At 40.2% G+C, this 15954-nt stretch overlaps 1 protein-coding gene across 3 annotated transcripts in view; it reads right to left on the bottom strand.

The window, feature by feature from the left end:
* Positions 1-5855: 5855 nt before the first annotated feature.
* SHOX2 (SHOX homeobox 2) overlaps positions 5856-15954 on the bottom strand; it is an 11757-nt gene continuing 1658 nt past the window's right edge. Inside the window, exons 2-5 of one of the 3 annotated variants that reach the window (XM_069727441.1) lie at positions 13204-13412; positions 10745-10802; positions 10183-10271; positions 5856-7651 (exon numbers count right to left, since the gene is read on the bottom strand). In XM_069727441.1, coding sequence (XP_069583542.1) covers positions 7394-7651; positions 10183-10271; positions 10745-10802; positions 13204-13412 — 614 coding nt within the window. In that variant the 3' untranslated portion in view covers positions 5856-7393. Of the gene's footprint in view, positions 7828-10182; positions 10272-10744; positions 10803-13203; positions 13413-15954 lie in introns of all 3 variants that reach the window. The other 2 variants (XM_069727442.1, XM_069727440.1) reach the window with 2 other exon arrangements.

Genomic DNA, 15954 nt, shown 5'->3' with positions numbered 1-15954 from the left:
GCACTATGCTTGTGGGATGTGTGCGCTTGTTTGTGTGAAGTGTGCACTGTGCTTGTGTGACGTGTGCATAGTATTAAGATGGTGTTATAAATGCAAAATACAATTTATTGCAATGTTTCGCTCAGTACAATACTTGCATATGAGTTGCATTGTAGGGTATAGGCTTTTTACTGTTGGACAGTATATATAATATTGGGAATAGGTTACAGGATGATTTGGCCATGACACACTTTGTTCAGCCAAAGATCACCCAGTTCATCGGGATTTTCTACAGGATACTTTCAAAGGTCTTATAAAGTCCATTCCTCAATGGGTCAGAGCAGTTTTGATGGCACAAGGTGGACCTCCATAATATAATAATAATAAGTTTCATTATTATACCAATATCGGGTACAAAAGTGCTACTTTTTAATTCAGTCTAGTGTCTGTTTTTTAGAATATCGGCTTGAGAATGCCAATGTTACAAATTCTGCTATTCTATCCTAAGTGAAGATTTGACCAAGAGTTGTTGAGAAATTAAATCAGTTTCTGTACAAATGAACATTAGATCCTTAACCACCACACAACATCTGCGGTACATGTAAGGCGCATGTCGGGTGTGGATTGAGCTGGATCAGGAGCTGAGCCCGTGCCATACTTGGCAGATGCCAGCTGTGTGACACTAACAGAGTCCAAACCCACCAATAATAAACAGTTATCAAAATGTTGTATATACCCCAAAGAGGTATGAATAAAAATGTCAGCTTGCAACGCAAAAAACAAGTCCTCACCCAGCTCATCAACAGAAAAATAACAAAGTTACAAGTCTCACAAAATGGCAACACAACTTTTTTGAAAAAAATTTCTAAAATTACTTTCACCAGCAAAATGTAAAAAAAAATGTATACAAGTTTGGTATTGTCATAATTATACTAATGATCAGAATCATGAGTGATTACAAGCAAACTGATGATTTGGCCCCTCAGTGTGGATGCCAGGAAAGGCTCAGCACACACTAAGCAAATCAATAAGGGTTAATTTACCTGATTGCGGTCTCAAGAGTGGCCTTATTGGCCTCCACCAAGCCAATATATGGTAATATACTGTGAAGGAGGTATGGCATAGCATCGTGCATTTGTCATTCAGTACAGAATGTTGCAGAGTAACAAATGTCTGGTGTGAAATATTTTATATACCACGGGTGGATATATTTCAGCATTCCATATATTGTATATGTTAGGATCTTCTCTCGGCTTCTACATCAAATGAAAGGCAATTGCGTTATGTGAACAGTGACAAGATTTATCATAATCTCATTTATTGACACCAGAAATGTGAATAGTTGTTTATCGCTGCAAATTAGGATGATTAGTACTTATATTGTAATTATGGACTTTCAAAATGACATAGCAGAAATAAACTATAAAGGAATAGCTGTTATTGATTGGTGGAATAATTAGACAATTATATGAACATTTATAATAACCACTGCTTGTACAACTCTCTTGTGAATTTGATGTGCTTACCATGCCCTGAATGAATTTTCGACAATTCCTTGATATTTTGTGGGTTTGTATACACTGAACTCTTTTTTTCCTATTGAACTGTCACCAATGCCAGGTTCTATAGTACAAAGAAGTGCGTAGATTGCAGTGAATGGGGCAATGAAGAAAAAAAGGAGCTAAACAGTTTAATTTCCTTTTATTGTAGTATAACACATCTGCTTTCGAGAAGACTTTTTAGGTAGAAAAAAAGAATGTTGGTGATTAATAATGATCAGTTGTGGTTATTATGCAGAAGGCTTTAGGTTTAGCTCATATTTTACAGGTTTAATGTAATTTTATTTAATTTTAGTCAAAAGCAGGAGCGGAGACTTGAGCAGACATAGGGAAAGCCAAGGTAGTAGACGCATATTGTGTGCTGGTGACTGACAAGACCCAAAGACCACTCTTCACCATAAGAAGACATCAGTATTATAAATATTGCATGCAAGAAGGGGGACATTAAATTTAAGCACATAAACTTCAAGTTGAACCTCTGAGTGGAGTCTACAAGGAAAAAAGTATAATTGAAAAGTATGTACTGGTCTATTCCAATTTTGGCTACAAAAAAAACAGTACTTGAAAGGGATTGAGCAATTCACCTGGTCCAGTGTCCAGTCTTCTATGGCAGCTGGTCCTCACTTCTGCATCCAGCATCTTAGGCTTGGATTATTCCAGCATCCTAGGCTCGGATTCTGAGGACCGGACTGGACGCCAGACCAAGACAGCACAAATCGAATTGAAACCTGATTATGACTATCACTTTTGGTATAAAATGGGGTATTTGGGGTCAAATAGAGAAATTTATTCAGAGATGCGACTTTTTTCCATGCTATAGTTATTGTGACAGAAACCCGGAATTATCAAAGAGCTTTTTATTCTCGCAAAACTAATATATAAGAAGCCTTTACAAATAACTGGACATGATGGGTGGCTTTCTGTATTAGTATATTTATAGGAGGAATAGATCATTTATATCTTATATACACACACGTGGTCAAAATTGTTGGTACCCCTCGTTTAATGACAGAAAAACCCACAATGGTCACGGAAATAACTTGAATCTGACAAAAGTAATAATAAATACAAGATCTATGGAAATGAACAAACGAAAGCCAGACATTGCTTTTCAATCATGCATCCACAGAATTTAAAAAAATAAAACTCATGAAATAGCCCTGGACAGAAATGATGGTACCCCTGAAAATAATGTGACAAAAGGGACATGTTAAATCAAGGTGTGTCCACTAACTAGCATTACAGGTGTCTACAATCTTGGAATCAGTGAGCGGGCCTGTAAATAGGGCTACAGATACTCACTGTGCTGTTTGGTGACATAGTATGTATCACATTCAACATGGACCAGAGGAAGAGAAGGAAAGAGTTGTCTCAGGAGATTGGAAAGAAAATTATAGACAAACATGTTAAAGGTAAAAGTTCTAAGACCATCTCCAAGCAGCTTGATGTTCCTGTGACTACAGTTGCACATATTATTCAGAAATTTAAGATCCATGGGACTGTAGTCAACCTCCCTGGACGTGGCCACAGGAGGAAAATTTATGACAAATCAAAGAGACGGATAATATGAATGGCAACAAAAGAGCCCAGAAAAACTTCTAAACAGATTAAAGGTGAACTTCAAGCTCAAGGAACATCAGTGTCAGATTGTACCATCCGTCGTTGTATGAGCCAAAGTGGGCTTCATGGGAGATGACCAAGGTGGACACCATTGTTGAAAAAAATCATAAAAAAGCGACACTGGAATTTGCCAAACTATATGTTGACAAGCCACAAAGCTTCTAGGAGAATGTCCTATGAACAGATGAGACAAAAAGTGAACTTTTTGACAAGGCACATCAGCTCTATGTTCAAAGATGGAAAAATGAAGCATATCAAGAAAAGAACACTATCCCTACTGTGAAACATGGAGGAGGCTCTGAGGCTGCTTTGCTGCATCTGGCACAGGGTGTCTAGAATCTGTGCAGGGTACAATGAACTCTCAAGACTATCAAGGGATTCTAGAGAGAAATGTGCTGCCCAGTGTCAGAAGGCTTGGTCTCAGTTGCAGGTTATGGGTCTTGCAACAGGATAATGACCCAAAACACACAGCTAAAAACACCCAAGAATGGCTAAGAGGAAATCATTGGACTAGTCGGAAAGCCACTTCCTGACCTAAATCCTATTGAGCATCTTTGGAAAGCGCTAAAACATGTTGGAAAAGGCAACCTTCAAACACGAGACAACTGAAGCAGTTTGCTCTTGAGGAGTGGGCCAAAATACCTGTCGAATGGTGCAGAAGTCTCATTGACAGTTACATGAATCATTTGAGTGCATTGATTGCCTCAAAAGGTTGTGCAACAAAATATTAAGTTAAGGCTACCATCATTTCTGTCCAGGCCTATTTCATGAGTTGTTTTTTTTCTTTTAATTCTTTGGAAGCATGGCTGAAAACCAATGTCTGACTTTCATTTGTTCATTTTCATAGATCTTTAATTTATTATTACTTTTGTCAGATTCAAGTTATCTCTGTGACCATTGTGGGTTTTTCTGTCATTAAACGAGGGGTACCAACAATTTTGACCACGTATGTAAAACACACAAGTATTTATTGATACTTTACCTTGGTCTAAATTACCGTAATATAGGACAGGGGCGGACATATCATTGGGCCGCACAGGGGCCCAAGAGGTAAGGTGACCCGTTTCTACCTCCTAAGCAGGTGGAATTCTGCATTTTTAAAATCTCTTGGGCTGCAAAGGGCCCATACTTTATTCTTGCACAAGGGCTCTTTTCTGTCTGTGTCCCCCAGTGACATAGAGTAGGGTATACATTCACATTAGTGCAGTCTGTAGTCTTGGACGGTTATCATTAGGGAGTGCTCCTTGGCCGTTTAGCTCCTTGGCCGTTTATTACATGCTCAGTGCTCTCAGTATGCTATTTCAGATACAGAGATAAACTCTATCTCCCAATTTGCACAAGAGAATTAGAATTCTGCATGTGAACAATCCTGTTTTCTTCAGCTAGGGAGAGCATCAGTACACACATAGGAAGCTTATGAGCTAATAAAATGATTGTCAATGGTTTCAGGCTGTCTCTCCCCACTCGCTGCGGATCATTCTTTATGTAAGTATTTATGTAAAATGCCTCTAGTAACATGCATGAAACTCTGCCCAGCCTGATTCATCGCAGCACCAAGCATAAATTAATCACTTTAAGCCTTCTAAACAGCTGCCATGTACTGATTTTTAGAGGATGGGGGAGTATTCCAGGGTAATTTTACTTTCAAAAAATAAACTGTATTAACCCTGAATTGATTAGTTATTGAGTGGCTATGTAAGAGATACTAATGAAAGAAGAATGTAAGAATCAAATGAAGAATTCATGGGACCTGAAACCATTACCTTATACTTAGGCTTAGGTTCATTTATCAATCTAAATTTACAAAATAGGATACAAATGTATCAGTCAGGATATGTGCCGTGTTACGAAATGTGTTGACTATGCATGATCAGTCGTAGAACTTCTTCATAAATTGCGGAACTGAATGTATGAAATAAATACATCGGTGATGACACTATCGATACATCATTTAACATCAAATAATAAATCTTTAATTTGCGACATCTTCTTTACCTTCGTTTTATTATTAGCAGGTAGATTGCTTATATTAGTCTTAAAATGTTTCAGCCGATAGATTTCTTTTGTACGATGACGCAGATATACTCAGCTCTATATGGGTCGAAGCTCTGACCATGAACATTAAATATAGGTGACGATGAATATAATTATTTTTAGAATGGTATTATTGTTTATTTTTAGCAGAAATTAACTTTTAATTTGCTCTAGGTATTAATATTCGGATTTTGATCACTTCTATGTTAGTTGTTTTTTTTCATTGCATATTTTAAATACTACAAAATGATATAATTGGGAGCAGCTTGTCCTATAGAAATCAATTGAATCAACTAATTCACAATTTGTGTTTTTTACAAAGACATACTGCAGAAAACGTCAGCGAGGATGTGTCCTTGGTGAGCAAATTTTAATTCTGATGTACTTTATTATTTCCACCCCAATAGTGAAGAGTCTAGTGTTAATATTTTACTTGTGCGTAGCTGATAACAATTCGCCATTTCATGTTTGTTCATATTATAAAAATGTCCGACTGTACCGTACATATAAATGTGGATGACTATTTCACATTTCCAGATGTTGAATTAAATATTTTTATGCTTTCATTTTATACTGCCTTATTTGATATTAATTTACAAGGAAAGAAAAAAAAAACTATTACCGTTCGTATGAGAACACCCAACCATTCAACAACGATGAAAAAAAAAGAACAAACCTTAGCATTTTAATAAAGTTTTTGACAAGTTTTGTATTTGAAATTACGTAGCCAAAACGTGGTATAACAGAGATGAAATAAACCTGAGTGATTTCTTTTTTTTTAAATATATTGTACCAACATCAAATGTTATGCAGCAATAACATACAAAGTGTAAAATAACTTAAAAGCACACTGAAAATGGAATATATAAATAACTTGTTTTCATGGAGAACAAATAGTTACAAAGCCCACCCGTCAGAGTTCATTTCAAGGAGAGCTTTTCTTCCCCACCCCCGACCCCCGACCCCCGTCCTTTGCTCACATCTCCAAATTTGTGTTTGCTAGCAAACTGTAATAACAATCGCCACTTCCACATTAAATATCTATATGTATTCAAAATAAGGATCACAAATTACCGGAATAGAATACACCTCTGCCGAAAAGAAAATGCTAACAAGTAACTATCGAGTCACAATGTAACCAAAATAAAATTTTGTTCATGTGTATTAACATATTTTACATGTAGCCAAAGGCTAGCATGGGATGTGCATTAAATATCCTCTTTACTACAGTACACTCCTGGCCAATGTAAAAGGTCAAATTATATCTCCCCCATGGGTCATGATTTCTAGGAAAGAAAAAGATTCAGTCTATGAACTGTATTTCCCAACAGAGATATGTCACCAAAGCCCAAGCTGGCGTGCGCGCCTCTAGTACGCGAGGGGTTAAACGAGACCACTATGGGTCATATGCCATCTCTTGGACTGCAGATGGCAAGATATCAATTTTTTTTTTCCTCTCCAGCTAAATCGAACGATAAAGGTTAAGTGAATAGAAACTGCATCCATGAAATGAGAAAAAGTACATGCAAACCAGGAAATTGTCGCAGAGTCAGTTTTACATTTTGCTACAAGAAATAAGCAAATAAATAGTCTTTATTTTTAACTCTAGTCGTTCTTCCGGAAGCGTCGGCATATCCAGAAGATGATACCCAAGGAGGCCCGCCTCACTTGTAGTATTCCTTGTATTAAAGTGAACTTTGCACAAAAGGGTCAGTGTTAAAACTTGGGAACTTCCAAACCTGTCTTCTTCTTATTTTGCCCTTGGTAATAGATCAAATCTATTTTTTTTTCACCACTTTTCTTCTCGTTTTAAGTTCCACAAGCACAAAATGTGTCTGCACCCCCATCCCCCATTTTCACACATATCATCATAAAAAAATTCTAATATATAGATTATTTAAGAAATATAATTAGTGCTTTGTCTTTGTGGTCTCAGTGTCCATACGTACATGGTCTTAGGAGCCATCTTGGTCCGAGTGGAAGGTGTATTGTCGGTAGTGATACCATATGGAGGACCAATGTCTCAAATAAAAAGGTTTTCTGATATATAAACATTCAGCCTCTTCTTCAGATGAGTTATGACCTCTTGATCCGTTAAAGGATGTAAAGGGGGATTGGCTGTGACTGAGACCATGCCATAAATAAAGAACCTAGGGTAGTGTCCGTAGGACCCCGTAGTCTGAGGCCCCCAGCATTGCCAGTCACAGCCCCAAAGCAGCTGCATGTTTTTTGGCTTTCAGTCTGAGGTCTGCAATACTTGAGTTCTTGCTTGTTGTCTTGGCAGCCGCAGCAGCAGCCACTACTGACGCAGCCGTCGCCGTCTCTGCCGCCAACGTTGCCAACGGGAGACCAAAGGGTGGAGCAGGGAACATCATGTATGGGGCGTGCGCTGTCAGATGAGGGTGTAGGTGGTGATGAGCGTGTGCCACAGCACTGTCCAGCTGCAACTGTGCCTGAACCTGGAAGGACAAGGATGGCACGTTGCAATGACTATCCTACAAAATAGTATTGCAGGCAAGCAAGAGCCACAAGAAGAAAAAAAAAATAACAAAGCATTAAAAAAAACTACAATCTGCTAGAACTGAATGCAGCATATTCTGTTAACCCATAGCTGCCATGGGGATGGTAAGATTGTCTAAAACATAAAAAAAAATAAATTCAATTATTAGAGGTAATAACATGTCACTTTTTCTCTATTGTTGCAAATCCAGTACTAAAATGCTAACACCGGGCCTAACGCACTGGGGGAAGCTAAAAATGTGTGTAATATTCTACCTACGACTGAAAATTACTCAAGAACATCGTATAATATAGTTCTGGAATTATGTGCCATTTATATCAATGGAAAGCTAAGGCTTCGTTCCCACCATGAGTATTTGGAGCGTTTTTGATGCGGCAGATTTTCTGCGCCAATTAGAGAAATTAAGTTACTTGCATTTGTTGTTTGCGTTTTTGAGTATTTTTATCTCTGTATTTCTGCCCAGTTTTTTTTTTTCTCCTTTTGATATGCCATGTTTTAAATTAAACTGCTTTGTTTTCATCACTTGCTGGTATTTGGCTTTGATAAAACATTATTAATAATGCCATGTGTGGACTACATGAGCTTTCAGGGCGTTTCTGCTGTGGAAACGCATTATATATGAATTTGGTTATCTGTGGATTTTCTTTATCTTATTTGAGTCTATGGAGAATATTTGTATATAAGATTAATATTTAGAAATTAAGTTATGATTTAAAGAAAATGCCCCGCAGGTCAGTTTACACAGCCTTCACAAAAGCATAGCGGGCATGAGATTTAGCTAAATACCACACACTTTGCGTTTTCTGCACGATGAAAATACGCAGCTTAAAAACGCACCAAATCCTCATTGTGGGAACTTAGCTTGAGAGTTTCAACTGTTTTCACTAAAGGACATGATTAATAGATACAATGTAACTGTGTATCTATCTACTGTATATGCTAATTAATTTCAATAAAAATAGTCCCACTGATTTGTCAACAAAGACCTCTCACAGGGGTTTCAAGGTGCGACAAATATTTCAAGCGACAATATTGGGCTACGTTCCCACAATGAGTTTTTTTTATGTTGCGTATTTTCCAAAAAATGCAAGCAACCTATTTAACTTAATGGGTGCAGAAATAGTGCAGTAAATCTGCAACTTCAAAAGCTGATGGTGAGAACGTAGCCGAGTATTCAAAGCAAATGTGTTGTAGAAGAGGCACCACTCTTTATAAATGATAACACTGCTCAGTCATTCATATGATCTGTTTAGTTGGCTTATTAGAAAAAATAAACACAAAAATTGAGCTTGGATTAAGTTGGTAATGCAGCACATAAACGCATGTTCACATTGGCCATAAAAAAATACAAAACTTACAAGAAACAACATGAGCAAGAACCCTGCTGTAACTAAATAAGTAAAAAGCAAAAGTGCGTTTAAATAACACAGGGTTCTTAGTAATACTGCTTTTGATAAAAAATAGCATAAAAATTAGAAACTAAGCTAAATATATTAAATTAATCTGTGTACAATTCTCCTAAAAGCAAATCCTATATGTATTCCGCATTGGCCACATGTGACAATAGTATCTCAGAAAACACAATGCCAATAAAATGTTTTAGAATTGACATTTGTCAGTGACGTGTTCACAAAATCAGCAACAAGTGCTACAAAACGTAAAAGCAATTCGCACACACGGCTAAAAATCAAATTAAAGCGCAAAAGCAGCGTCCCATTCATCAGAAATCTATACAACAAACAGCCTCACTCAAATAAATGGAAATGATTTTTAGTTGCAGAAATGTCTGCTAGATATGAATATCCCCTTAGGGGGGAGGTAGTAATATGATGAAAACATATAAAATGCTACATTTAAACAGTTGATTTCTTCCTTCTCTGCTACTAACTAAATAGAACTGGGGCATAAGAAGCAACTGAAGAAACTGCTCCATATACTGCAGCTACTCAGCAGGGGGCTGCTTTATTTAGACTCATAGATTGTGTCTGGAGGGGAAAACACAGGGATAAAGCAGATTGATTTCTTCTCTAACTCTTGGGCTATGGACTGTTAAATACTTCATACACATACATAAGCATTGATTGTGCTGGAACTGACCATTGGCAGCAGCAATGCCTGCATGTTAGGGATGCCAGCTGCAGACAGGAGTGGTGAGCACAGGCAGGACAAGACCCCCTGATGGTAACACTCCTGTCCTGACATTGGAGTCAGACCCTGCTTAGCAGTGATGTCATTGTATAATTGAGCTGCATGTAGTCGCTTTATTAAATATTAACAAACATGCTTTCAGTGGAACCATTATATAAACAGTGCACAGATCTGCCAATCTTCTTCTCTGGCTATTTCTGGACAGCACACAGCTCTACCCCCCTCCCTGCCTGGATATGGGGCACATCAGCTTTATGATGAGGGGGGATAAAGATCTGACCTAGGACAAGTATCACACAGAGTGGGAGATGATGTACTTGCCTGCTGGAATGGCATCCTCAGGGCTCCCACATTGACATAAGGTGCCACACGACAAGCTTCAAATTGGCTCCCTGCTCCTATAAGGACCCCTGCAAATAGCAGAAAGCAAGGTCAGATGTGCAGGACCCCACCTGTATCTGCACAGGACCCTCTCCATCTCAGCAGTGCCCCCTATCTGCACAGAGAGCACTGAGCACTGCTGTGCAGGTCACTGGGACAAGAAGGGTTAATGGTGTCAAATGGGACAGAATGCAATAGTGCAGTAAAGTGAATACAATTGCATTCCATATCCATCATGTACACATTGCACACTATATATATATATATATATATATATATATATATATAGATAGATATAGATAGATATAGATATAGATAGATATAGATAGATATAGATAGATATATAGATAGATATATAGATATATATAGATATATATAGATATATATATAATGTTAGATGTAAAGTTAATAATCTGAAGGCTGCACACTGCTGGTTACATTTATCTATTACATAATTGTATCTTCACACTTGTCGGTTTTTACTGTCACTTTCTTATTTTACCTTTATGCAGTTGGTTTTCTTGTTTTCTGCACTTTGCTCTCCGGTTTTGGAACCAGACCTGATAACAAAAAGAAAACAATTTGAATGTGTCTGTAAAATAAAACTGCTCCAACCTACAAAGCTGCACCGTGGAGTCAGTATAGAACAGAGCACAGGATCCTATGTGTGATTGTGTGATCGGTGCTCCGAGGTGTGATTAGGCACAGAGCCCGAAAGATACAGAGCACACCGGCCGCAGAATGGGATCACTGTTATTAGGATCATTTCACTGCTTCCTAACGGAATATATCCACCCAGAGACAGCACAAAGCTGCACCGAAGGCATGATACTACGGATAGATAGATAAGAAAAGATATATTGGATATTGCACCTTGAAATGTAACAAAATTGAACACTATTCCCGTAGGTAATGATTTGAAGCATAGGTACAGTAAGTGTAGTGACAGCACAGGATCACAATCAGTACAGGATCTTTCGAAGTTTGCTCAAATAATAAAATGTCGCATACATGAATGTTTCATTCTGAAGTCTGTCCGTGTTGTAGACACAATAACAGGATCTTTATCTCTTTCCTAATCTCGCTGTATCCTGTGCACATCACAGCAGAAAACATTGCACTAGCAGACTTCTCAATGATCCGTAATATTACTGCTATCACTTCCTATTATTACACATATTATATTTCCCGCAAAAATAAGAAACTACAAAATGAGAACATGTGATGCCATTATATGTGATCCGGTTATATGTGATCCGTTTTATGTGTTCCGTTATATCTGACCCGTTATATGTGTCCCGTTATATGTGATCCGGTTATAAGTGATCTGTTATATGTGATCCGTTATCTGTGATCCGGTTATAAGTGATCTGTTATATGTGATCTGTTATATGTGATCCGGTTGTATGTGATCTGTTATATGTGATCTGGTTGTATGTGATCCGTTATATTCACGCTACTTTGAGGATAAGCAGAATGGATGGAGCTTATGATGAGGGATCGGATATGGAGACAGTTCTGTGTTATTAATCAGTTTATACCGTAGCATTGTTTTTTTAATGTGCTGGGTTCTGTCTATAGATTAAAATATTTAATAAAAGTATCACAATACCAAGGACTCTGTACGTCTAGTTAAGAAAATGTGGAGAATGACTAGGAAGTGTGGATACATGAAGCGGTTTTACTTTTACATTAGTGTGAAATGCTGCAGCCATTAGCTATAAAGGATCTATAACAAATAGGAATTTATAGGAAATTATAATAAAATAAGTGATATTGGAATGATAAAGCGATGTTGCTCTCACTGGCACACAGGGCTCTGGGCGCAGGCTGGATGGGCAGCATAAGATGGGCATTGTGCCGGGAGGGAGGAGGGAGATCAAGCTCTTTTCGGTGACAGGACAAGTTGTATGTGAGCAGTGTGGGAAGTATATGCAATGTGAGCAGTGTGGGAAGTATATGCAATGTGAGCAGTGTGTGCAGTGTGAGCAGTGTGTGCAGTGTGAGCAGAGTGTGCAGAGTGTGCAGTGTGGGCAGTGACCTACCTGCACCCTGGCCTCAGTTGTATATGAGCAGTGTGTGCAGTGTGTGCAGTGTGTGCAGTGTGAGCAGTGTGGGCAGTGTGGGCAGTGTGTGCAGTGTGAGCAGTGTGGGCAGTGTGTGCAGTGTGTGCAGTGTAAGCAGAGTGTGCAGTGTGAGCAGTGACCTACCTGCACCCTGGCCTCAGTTGTATGTGAGCAGTGTGTGCAGTGTGGGCAGTGTGTGCAGTGTGAGCAATATGAACAGTGTGTGCAGTGTGAGCAGAGTGTGCAGTGTGAGCAGTGACCTACCTGCACCCTGGCCTCAGTTGTGTGTGTGCAGTGTGAGCAGTGTGGGCAATGTGTGCTGTGTGAGCAGTGTGGGCAGTGTGGGCAGTGTGTGCAGTGTGGGCAGTGTGGGCAGTGTGTGCTGTGTGGGCAGTGTGGGCAGTGTGTGCAGTGTGGGCAGTGTGAGCAGTGTGAGCAGTGTAGGCAGTGTGGGCAGTGTGTGCTGTGTGAGCAGTGTGGGCAGTGTGGGCAGTGTGGGCAGTGTGAGCAGTGTGGGCAGTGTGGGCAGTGTGTGCAGTGTGGGCAGTGTGAGCAGTGTAGGCAGTGTGGGCAGTGTGTGCTGTGTGGGCAGTGTGGGCAGTGTGAGCAGTGTGGGCAGTGTGAGCAGTGTGGGCAGTGTGAGCAGTGTGGGCAGTGTGTGCAGTGTGGGCAGTGTGAGCAGTGTGGGCAGTGTGGGCAGTGTGTGCAGTGTGGGCAGTGTGAGCAGTGTAGGCAGTGTGGGCTGTGTGAGCAGTGTGGGCAGTGTGGGCAGTGTGGGCAGTGTGGGCAGTGTGAGCAGTGTGGGCAGTGTGAGCAGTGTGGGCAGAGTAGGCAGTGTGTGCAGTGTGGGCAGTGTGTGCAGTGTGGGCAGTGTGTGCCTCCGCTGGGGACCTACCTGCACCCTGGCCTCAGACAGCCCCAGCCTCTGGCTCAGCTCTTCCCTCATGAAGGCATCGGGGTAATGGGTCTCATCAAAAAGCCGCTCCAGCTCGTTCAGCTGCTCCAGGGTGAAGTTGGTGCGGCTTCTTCTCTGCTTGATCTTCGTCTGTCCCTCTTCTTCCAGAACCTTCATGTCTTCCTTCCGTTCCTTCATATCTGGGGACACTACATAAGGTGGGGACACTGGTGATGAGACCCTGACCTCATACACAGAAGCACAGAGGACCCCTCCCCACATGCTACAGCACACAGCTGCACTACTCTATACAGATTCCGGGTGACCGCTGCCCCCGATCAGGAGCTGTCACTGTCAGGGGTCCCAGGGACACAAAGTTACACTGTGGTGGGAAAGGAGAAGCACAGTGCCATTCCTCCCATAGATCAGGGACAAATACTTATAAACAGCTCATTGTGGTGGATCTGCATCCTCTCCATACACTGCTCCCTGTATCCAGCGGAGGAGGAAAATAGCTGCGATCATGGTCGGCAGTGATGTGAAGAAATGATCAGAATCATTCTCATTAATCTTCAAAGCTACTAAATTATCACCACAATTTCCCCCCGGGATCAACAGAGTGTATTGCATTATATATATATATATATATATATATATATATATATATATATATATATATATATATATATATATATATATATAAACTCTAACAAGTAGCTGGTACTGGGCATCCCCTGACCTGCGTCATGTGCAGGCAGTGTGCAGGCGGTGTGTGCAGGCAGGGTGCAGGCAGGGTGCAGGCAGGGTGCAGGCGGTGTGTGCAGGCGGTGTGTGCAGGCAGTGTGTGCAGGCAGTGTGTGCAGGCAGTGTGTACAGGTAGGGTGCAGGCAGTGTGTACAGGTAGGGTGCAGGCAGTGTGTGCAGGCAGGGTGCAGGCAGTGTGTGCGGACACGTGTGTGCAGGCAGGGTGCAGGCAGTGTGTGCAGGCAGGGTGCAGGCAGTGTGTGCAGGCAGTGTGCAGGCAGGGTGCAGGTAGGGTGCAGGCAGGGTGCAGGCGGTGTGTGCAGGCAGTGTGTGCAGGCAGTGTGTGCAGGTAGGGTGCAGGCAGTGTGTACAGGTAGGGTGCAGGCAGTGTGTGCAGGCAGGGTGCAGGCAGTGTGTGCGGACACGTGTGTGCAGGCAGGGTGCAGGCAGTGTGTGCGGACACGTGTGTGCAGGCAGTGTGTGCAGGCAGTGTGTGCAGGCAGGGTGCAGGCAGTGTGTGCAGGCAGCGTGCAGGCAGGGTGCAGGTAGGGTGCAGGCAGGGTGCAGGCAGTGTGTGCAGGCAGCGTGCAGGCAGTGTGTGCAGGCAGTGTGTGCGGACACGTGTGTGCAGCTGTGTACACCGCCGGCCGCTCAGCATTTGTTTAGGAAATGATTTCCGGGAGTTGCCCCATGTGCCAACCTATTATCCTCCAGCGCTGGCATCCTGTGCCAGCCATGCTAGGCAAATCCCTGCATTGTCCAGAGATTTGATTATATAAATGTATCACATCATCATATATATTCTCCTCTATGCACAATCTGGACAACCCATCAGATTTAGGTTGATTCATTTATTTGCTTATTTTGTTCGATTATCAGCACTAACACTAATCATAAAACTATGATTGTCATTAATTATATACAAAAGTAACATCCAAAATACACACTTGACATTTTCATGTGTTATTATCTATCTACCTCTGTATCTCTCTCTATCTTTTATATTTTGATCTATCTATTTATCATTATGTATCTATGTATCTATCATCTATCTCACATTGCTATATAACTATATATAACAAAGTTGTCACCGTTCCATAAATCCTTATCACTCTATGTCTATCTATGTTATTATCTATCTTACAGGGTGTGTATCTATTTTTTGCATAACAGAACTTCACAAAATATATGTAAATGGAAATAGAATAAGATAATGAATCAATTAATTTCATATTCTACATCTACTCTAAGCAATATTTTTTATCTAATTTATATATATACATATCTGCATTACCAAATTACCAAACAACCAGCATATTACTATAATTATTGCAACCATTTAAGAACGATAGTTTGTTAGCATGATTTAAATGCTGCTGATTATTGTTAATATTTTGTATCATGCACCTTTATTTATTTCAAATGTAGTCTACCTAAACGTGTGCGATGCAATCACTGTACAATATTAATTATTATTAGTGATAATAATCTTGATACTACTGCTGCTATTAAGAATTGTAATGTTCTTATACACGGTCCATCCAATAAATGATTCTAAGTGTAGGGAGAGCTGATGCCAGGCTTATGGTGTCACCATCACCCAGCTTATCAGCGATTCCGAGCATCATTCTTATAGTTCCTAATATCATCTTTATTCCATATGTTAATGATCCCGCGCTGTGTGACAGGCAGGTGACACTTGTCATTAGTGGGTGCAGTCAGTGGACTCTGCACATATGGGGCGTAAATAATTCATGGCCGATCCCTCTCTATATACAGCTGGAGACTGTGCTGCTGGGACAACAAGGAACTTTTAAAACTTATATCAAATATTATAGTTTCCAGTAAATATCTATTCTTCTATTTATCTACAAATAGTAGACTCGGCGTCCAGATTTTATCTATCGATCTATTTATCTCTATTATTTATCTGTTATTTATCTATCTATATCTCCCTATCTATCTATCTATCTATCTATCTATCTATCTATCTATCTATCTATCTAT

This window comes from Ranitomeya imitator, chromosome 5 (genome assembly GCF_032444005.1).
Source record: "Ranitomeya imitator isolate aRanImi1 chromosome 5, aRanImi1.pri, whole genome shotgun sequence".
Lineage (NCBI taxonomy): Eukaryota > Metazoa > Chordata > Amphibia > Anura > Dendrobatidae > Ranitomeya > Ranitomeya imitator.
This window is presented reverse-complemented; position numbering and strand designations above follow the sequence as displayed.